An 8,185-nucleotide genomic window follows, 5' to 3' on the forward strand; every position below is an offset into this window, starting at 1 on the left:
GATAATCGACCTTCAGGGCAGTCAGGATGAAAACTTGATCAAACTAAAAAGCAGCAAAAAGAGAAGCGCTGCATGAAGCACTTGAATGTATAAAAGTATGTTTTGTTACTGCACATTTGTAAATAAAGTTTTATTATCCTCCCGCTGTCATGTGACCAGTTCAACCAGTTCAATCTTAGAGTCTCTGTTGTAAGGAAACACGGGACTGACGGCTTCTGTGAGAACACGGTGGCTGATTCCTGCAGATTCTGTCAAAACAACAAACAGACAGTTAGCTTCATCCAGATTAATAATCTATCAGATTTCTCACTTTTTTATAAACGCGGTTATTTCCACACGTGTGTACTTCCTGTGCTGTGCAGGCACTAAAAAGCCCACTGGAGAGATTAAACATGTTTATTTTGTCCTGCCTCTCATCCAAACTTTCAGATATTTGGGCTGAAGGTGGTGGTCCTGATGCCTGAACCACTGGTCTAGATCTAGTTTAGCCTCATCTCTTTGCCCTGCAGCATCTTCTGGTTAAAAATGCGACAGAAGATCTGAAGTGACATAAAGCCTTGGTGCTTTGCGATTTTGTAAATACTGCAGGTTAAATCATGCGGTATCATAAATAGGACCTATTCATAGATCCTTACTAAGAGCCAAACCGTGTCTCTCACCGAGCTGCTGCTTGAAGCCGCTGTACGTCTCCTGGTTTCTGATGGTGGAGCAGATGAGGACCTGGGGGTGGACTGCATGGGATGAACACCTCAGGATCTTTGACAGCAGCTTCACCAGAACCTCAACAATGTCGGGGTCATAGACCACATCTGCAACACCGGGGAGAAACCAGAGAGGGAACGTCACCAGAGCATTAACTCGCATGTTTTTCACTGTGATTCACACCTGCTGTCAGAATGCAACTACTTCAACAAAGACTGATGTCACTATCCTTCATCCAGGCTTCTGATGCATGAGTTTCCCCTGCTTTTCTTTCAAATTATTCGATTTTCTTGACCGTTACTTAGAGCAGGGGTTCTCAAACTTTTCAGCCCGCGACCTCAAAAATGGAGGTGCCGGAGACCGGGGACCCCCACTGGACCTGAAGGTGGTCGAACACAGCCATGAACATTCAAGAATAGTCGTGTGGAGACAAGGCCGTCCATAAAGGAGAACAAAGGGGAGAATTTTCTGGGGCCCAGCCAAACTGGGGGACCATGGAAATCAGCAAAACTAAAGTTTCTATTGTAAAGTTAAGCTGTGATAACCATACTTTATATTTAACCTGAATAATAACCACTCTTATAAAATAAAATATCTCTTGTATTCATTTATGTGATAAACAACCTTCTTAAAAATGCAAAGCCCTTTTTGTTAAAAACAGAATTAAATGGGTTGAAAAAAATAGATTAAACTGGAAAGAAATAAGCAAAAAAAATGACAAAAGGGTTAAAATGGCACAAATATGCATAAATAGTGGCAAACTGGAATTAAAAAGTGGCTAAAGTAGGTGAAAATGGATGAAAAGTTGATATAAATTGGCAAAAAAGAGTTAACTGAGACAGAAAAATAGGCAGAAATTGGTTAAACTGGCATAAATGGGCATAAATAGTGGCAACCTAGGATTATAAAGTAATTGAAATGGCTATAAAGTGGCAAAACTGGGTGGAACTTGGGGGAAATTGGATGAAAAATTGATATAAACTGGCAAAAAAGGGTTAAATGAGACAGAAAAAAAGGCAGAAATTACTTAAAAGTGGCAAAATCGGCATAAAATAGTGAAATATGGTGAAATTGGGCAAAAATGGGTGGAAATTTGTTGAAATTGAATAAAAAAATTAATCTAAATTGGCAAAAAAGGGTTAACTGAGACAGAAAATTAGGCAGAAACTGGCACAAATGGGTGAAACTGGCACAAATGGGCATAAATAGTGGCAACCTAGGATTATAAAGTAATTGAAATGGCTATAAAGTGGCAAAACTGGGTGGAACTTGGGGGAAATTGGATGAAAAATTAATATAAACTGGCAAAAAAGGGTTAAACGAGACAGAAAAAAAGGCAGAAATTACTTAAAAGTGGCAAAATCGGCATAAAATAGTGAAATATGGTGAAATTGGGCAAAAATGGGTGGAAATTTGTTGAAATTGAATAAAAAAATTAATCTAAATTGGCAAAAAAGGGTTAACTGAGACAGAAAATTAGGCAGAAACTGGCACAAATGGGTGAAACTGGCACAAATGGGCATAAATAGTGGCAACCTAGGATTATAAAGTAATTGAAATGGCTATAAAGTGGCAAAACTGGGTGGAACTTGGGGGAAATTGGATGAAAAATTAATATAAACTGGCAAAAAAGGGTTAAATGAGACAGAAAAAAAGGCAGAAATTACTTAAAAGTGGCAAAATCGGCATAAAATAGTGAAATATGGTGAAATTGGGCAAAAATGGGTGGAAATTTGTTGAATAAAAATTAATATAAACTGGCAAAAAAGGGTTAACTGAGACAGAAAATTAGGCAGAAACTGGCACAAATGGGTGAAACTGGCACAAATGGGCATAAATAGTGGCAACCTAGGATTATAAAGTAATTGAAATGGCTATAAAGTGGCAAAACTGGGTGGAACTTGGGGGAAATTGGATGAAAAATTAATATAAACTGGCAAAAAAGGGTTAACTGAGACAGAAAATTAGGCAGAAACTGGCACAAATGGGTGAAACTGGCACAAATGGGCATAAATAGTGGCAAACTAGAATTAGAAAGTGATTGAATTGTCTATACAGTGGCAAAAATGGTTGGAAATTTTGAGAAATTGGATGAAAAATGGATAAAAACCGTCAAAAAAAGGGTTCACTGAGACAGAAAAATAGGCAGAAACTGGCAGAAATGGGTTTAACTGGCAAAAATGGCATTTCAAATAGAGAAATTTGGTTAAAATGGGCAAAATGGGTGTAAAAAGTGGTGTATAGTGGCAATAATGGGTCAACAGTGGGCTGAATTGGTTTAAAAGTGGCTAAAAGGCAGAAAAATGTTGGAAAGGTTTTAAAATTGACAAAGATTGTTTTTTTTTAGAGGCAAAAATGTGTAAAAATTGGTGGGAAAAGTGATGAAAATTGGTTTAAATTTGGCAAAACTCATGTAAAGGTGAACATTTCAATTTAAAAAAAATACTCTTTTTTGGGGGGGGGCATCCGGAGACCCCATCTCAGTCAGTGTCTCATGACCCCTAAGAGGGTCCAGACCCCAACGTTGAGAACCACTGATTTAGAGGGTTAAAATCCAAATGATGCAAAACAAATACTGAGAAGTTATTCCCTTTGGATTCTGGGTCTGTGGCTGCATTTCTCTCTCATTCTGCACAAACCAAACAATCATCTCACAGTCTTTAGTTTATCTCAGGGTTGGTTTACAGTTTAAAACCAATTATTCTCTTTCCTTTGTGAATTTGCCCTGTATTGTTGCTGCATTTTGTCTTCAAACAAATCAGCTGAAGTCTGTGTAATCAGGAGAAATCTGCACAAACGGGTCAACATTGAAGCACAAATCCCCACTGACTAATGCCAACCCTTTCATATGACAATTCAGAGGTCTGGACTTGATCAGACCTTTCCAGCCTCTGTGATGGTCCATGATTAGTCAGATGTCCATGTGTAGTCATGTTAAACACCCGGTCCCACTGTGTGTTGGTGTAAAACTGTATCTTCAGTGTAGTCTGACCTGCAGCGATGACCGTGTCGGCCCCGATCTGCTCTATCGTCTCCTCCGTCGCCGCCGTCCAGTCCAGCTCCTCCACGCTGACAGCAGACTCCTCCTCCGTCAGACCGTTGAGCTCCACGTTGTTCCTCAGTTTCTCCAGCACGCTGTGGTGACAGTCGCTAAAAACAAACCTTTTCGGGCTGCAGGAGCGGCAGATGGTGATTCCAGTCAACCCCACGCCGCTGCCCAGCTCCAGAACCGTCCTGAAAACGCAGAAGAGGAAGGGAAGAGACTCGGACACCTAGTAGACTTCACCAAGGAAGAAATAGAGTTAGAGGAACTGTACCTCCCAGTGAAGGCCTGATGGTGATCCAGAGCCCACTCTGCCAGATAGAGAGCCGCCTCCCAGGTCACCAGGCCGGTGGTTCCCTTTGAGATCAGAGCTACGTTCTCTAGAAGACTGACAGCGTCGCCGCTCGGCTGGAAAAAAAACACGGAAATGTTACGGCCAGGTCAGACCGACTAAACAACACCTGTAGCTACCACCTCCTTCCCCTCAAATCACGCTGATTGGGCAGCTCCATCTCCAACCACGAACAAACGTATCAACTTGAAGCTTTAAAGCAGGAATTCAGACTTGAAATCTGGAAATCTGAAGGTTAATAACCAACTTTAGCTGTCTTCATTCAAATCTTACAGGCTGGCGCAGACTCACATTTTAATGTTTATTTAAAAAGCTAAAAGAAGAGCTGTCTCCACACTAGAGGATCCCGGTGGTAGACAGAGAGGTGTGTGTTTGGTACCAGTAAGTAGCTCTTGTAGCACTCGCTGGTCTCCTCCGTTCCCACCACCTCAGCCAGAGCGTCGTACAGCTCGTCCAGAGGATCGCAGCCTGCTGCCTCCTGCTGCAGAGAGACCACAGAAACTTTACTCAGAAAGGTCAGCATTAAATCTATCTGAGACATGAGATAAACACTGGCTGCTGATATCTAATCAATACGGTTTGATTAAAATAGTTTCAAAGTCTGAAAGTCTAGTAGGGTGACCACCCTGAACTGGAGGTTATACGACAAAAACTACCGACCCGTTTGATGAGCTCTGAGAGGAACAACCTCCTGAATCTGACTGACGGAGGAAACTTCTGACACAGAGGGTGAAGACAAGTCTGTCAGAAACAGAAAAGATGATTTACACTGCTGGATTATCAAGAACCAGAACCATTTAATGAGTGTAGAGAAAGAAAATGTACCTGTGCAGCAGCTCACCTGTCTGAGGATGTCTAAAACGAGGTCTGACGATTGGTTTCTTTCAAGGTCTTTTTCTATAAACTGAAAAAAAAAAAATAAAAAATATCAGCCACCAAATAATTCAGAGATGCAGGTACGGCTCCAAATCATACCTCTTTATTTTACAACCCAGACACTGAATTTTGATCAAATGTTCTGCAAAGAAATAACGATAAATAATGACATGATGCTGGTGAAACCAAACCACTGTCAAAGTCAAAGACAGGAAACAGAGGGCCTTTTTTAACAGCAGATAAACTCTTGCACTCTTGTACAGAGACAATCTTCCATATATATATATATATATGTATATATATATATATATATATATATATATAAATATATAATTATTATTATATTATTATATATTATCATATGATTTGAATGATCTGATATTATAATGATGATTCCCTTTTATCTTTTCCAGTTCCTCCTTCCCATTATTTAAATGCTGCCAACATCATTGTCCAATTTAGGCGCCATTCAGGAGTTTGCCTACAATTTGTGATAATTAAAATAATGATTAAGCCGTTGTGTGAGAGTCGAGGACAGGGGTGTCACACTCAAGGCCCGGGGGCCAAACCCAGCCAACAAGACCATCAGATATTATCATTCTAACTGGCCCACCAGTACGAGGTCTGCAGATTTCCTCCAGTATAAAAATGTAAACTTTACCTTGTTTAGAATATCTTTTTAATTCATAGAAATTTATTTAGAATTTATTCTTTCTTCATTTTATATTTTCTATTGTAATATCACAGTTACGACTTAAACTTTACAAACATGATTTTGAATTCAATCTCATATCTTGACTTTTTTTACTCATTATTTTGAATTAAATCTCATTATGACCCTTTAAAAAAATCACGACTTTAACTTTAATCTCATATTTTAATCTTTCACAATCTTTATTTCCAGTTTAACTTTATATTCTCACCTTTTATACTCACGATTTTGAATCTAATCTCATATTTTGACCATTTAAAAACCATGATTTTGACTTTAATCTCACATTTTGACCCTTTTAAAGACATAATTTTGAATGTTATGTCTTTTTTTGTCCGTAACACTAGTTATTTCAATTTTATTCTAACATTTTGATATTTTATACTCGTGATTTTGACTTTTATAACTCATGATTTTGAATTTAATCTCATATCTTGACCATTTAAAAATCATGATTTTGTCTTTAATCTCATACTTTAACCCTTTTTACTCATCATTTTGAATTAAATCTCATATTTTGACAGTTAAAAAAAATGATGTTGTCTTTAATCTCATATTTTAACCTTTAAAAATCATTGTTTACAATTCAACTTTATATTCTCACCCTTTATACTCATGATTTTGAATCTAATCTCATATTTTGACCCGATAAAATCAGGATTTTGACTTTAATCTCGCATTTTGACCCTTTTAAAGAACCCATATTTTGGCCTTTTAAACTCATGTTTTGAATTTAATCTCACATTTTGTCCTCTTTAACACCTTACTTTAATTGTTAAGCCCATATTTTGACTTTTCAGACTAACAGTGTAAAATTTTAACCCATATTTTGGCCTTGTTGACTTGCGATTTTAACTTTCATTTCGAATATCTGCCTTTTAAAAACATAATATTGACTTTAAATTTCGTTTTGACCTTTAGAACTAATAAGCTGGATTATGTATCTCAGATTTTTAGGCTTTTAAGTTAACATTTTGACTTCATTAAGTCATAAAAACATGTATCGTTATTGCCTTTTCCCCCCTGATCCACTGCTGTTGAGAATGAGGTTGATATATCAGGGTTAAATGTTGACCCTGTTTGGCTCTCAGGTTAGACCTAAATTCTAAACCCGGCCCCCTGCAGAGTCTGACACCCCTGGTCTGGGACTTCTGCTACCTGTTGTCACACAGGTATAAATAATTTGACCTGATTTTTACTACTGATAGAAATTCTCCTTAATAAATATAATAATTGTCCAGTTGGACTGAGTATTTACCTGAGCATTAGATCTGACATCTTTATTTAAACCAACACCAGCTGAACCCGGTTAGTCACATAAATCTATTTATCTAAAAACTCCTTAAATTACTAAAATCTGAGCCTCCAGACTGTCCCTCTCATTCTGGCTGTAACCGCTGTTTCTGCTGGAGACCATGAACTCTGATAGACGTTTAGTCCAGTTTGGTTTAGACAGCCTGACTGGATCGAACCAGTTCAAACTGGTCAAACTCACAGTCCAGGGGAAGGAAACCAGCCGACACATGGCGAAGAAAGACACCCGGAAGGTTCCTAAAACACCCAACTTATTCTCTAAACTCTGCCGTGGATCCTCCATCTCCCGCGTGCTACTGTTGACTGCACCTTTACCCAGAATGCAATGCGAAGCTTCCTCGCCGAGCCTGCTGGGTAGTGTAGTTTTGTTTAAACCAGAAACACGAGGAGCATTACCCAACTGCTGTGTTTCTTTAGGTTTAATTTGTACCGTCAGTGTGAGGTTGAAGAAAGCTTGAACATTTATGTTTTTCATGTCCTATAACTCAAATATTCTGGGCTAAAATTAAAAACTGGTTAAAACTTTAAATAAATTATTTGACACACGTAACTTTCTTCTGTGTATGGATAACTTCTTTTTCTGACTTACTTATGGGTGAATATATTCAATATAGGAAATGGAGAAGTGGTAAGTCGTGCTCTAACATAAATTAATTAAAGTTTTATTTTCTATAATATTTTTTCTTTTTTTTAAGAGCAAACTCACCCGACAAATATCAGTAGTGCTCTCACGCCCTCAGTGCTCAGGCTTAAACAACATATTATGATATGAAAATGAGTCACATTTACTCTTTTTTACATAATGGATATTTTATCTGGTGTATTTTCCATTTATTGGCTTTACACAATTATATCTTGGACTCTTTTTTTCCAGCCGTGGTGTCGTTAAAAGCCTGCGTGATTCAGCATAAGGAAGAGACAGACAGATGAACTCTGACCTAGGAAGGCCTCCTCAGCTGAATATAGCACACCTGTCAGGTAAAGGCCACGCCCACTTCCATCAGCAGACTCAGACTGAGTGGATAACATCATTCATGGTGCATAAGTGTCTAATATGTGGAGAACACTGTAAAACCAAACCTGTTAAAAATACTCGAAACTGATAACGTTGACAATTTCAGGTTTTGGAAATACTTTTTTTTTTAAGGTATAATTACTTGTATATTTATGTTAAAAATTTGAATTA

At 38.0% G+C, this 8,185-nt stretch overlaps 1 protein-coding gene across 2 annotated transcripts; it reads right to left on the reverse strand.

The window, feature by feature from the left end:
- Positions 1-113: 113 nt before the first annotated feature.
- Positions 114-7,312, reverse strand: eef2kmt (eukaryotic elongation factor 2 lysine methyltransferase). Of its 2 annotated transcripts, none has more exons than XM_041778553.1 (8): positions 7,181-7,312; positions 4,939-5,001; positions 4,758-4,838; positions 4,477-4,578; positions 4,020-4,153; positions 3,695-3,936; positions 660-809; positions 114-248 (listed from the first exon to the last, which is right to left on the reverse strand). In XM_041778553.1, the coding sequence occupies exons 1-8, from the start codon at positions 7,280-7,282 to the stop codon at positions 148-150; spliced, it is 975 nt and encodes a 324-aa protein (XP_041634487.1). In that variant the 5' UTR covers positions 7,283-7,312; the 3' UTR covers positions 114-147. The 2 variants fall into 2 exon arrangements, with proteins under 2 accessions (XP_041634487.1, XP_041634488.1); XM_041778554.1 differs by having other exon boundaries at positions 4,477-4,575; positions 7,181-7,308.
- Between the last annotated feature and the right edge of the window lie 873 nt (positions 7,313-8,185).

Source organism: Cheilinus undulatus, linkage group 21 (assembly GCF_018320785.1).
Source record: "Cheilinus undulatus linkage group 21, ASM1832078v1, whole genome shotgun sequence".
NCBI classification, from domain to species: Eukaryota; Metazoa; Chordata; class Actinopteri; order Labriformes; family Labridae; genus Cheilinus; species Cheilinus undulatus.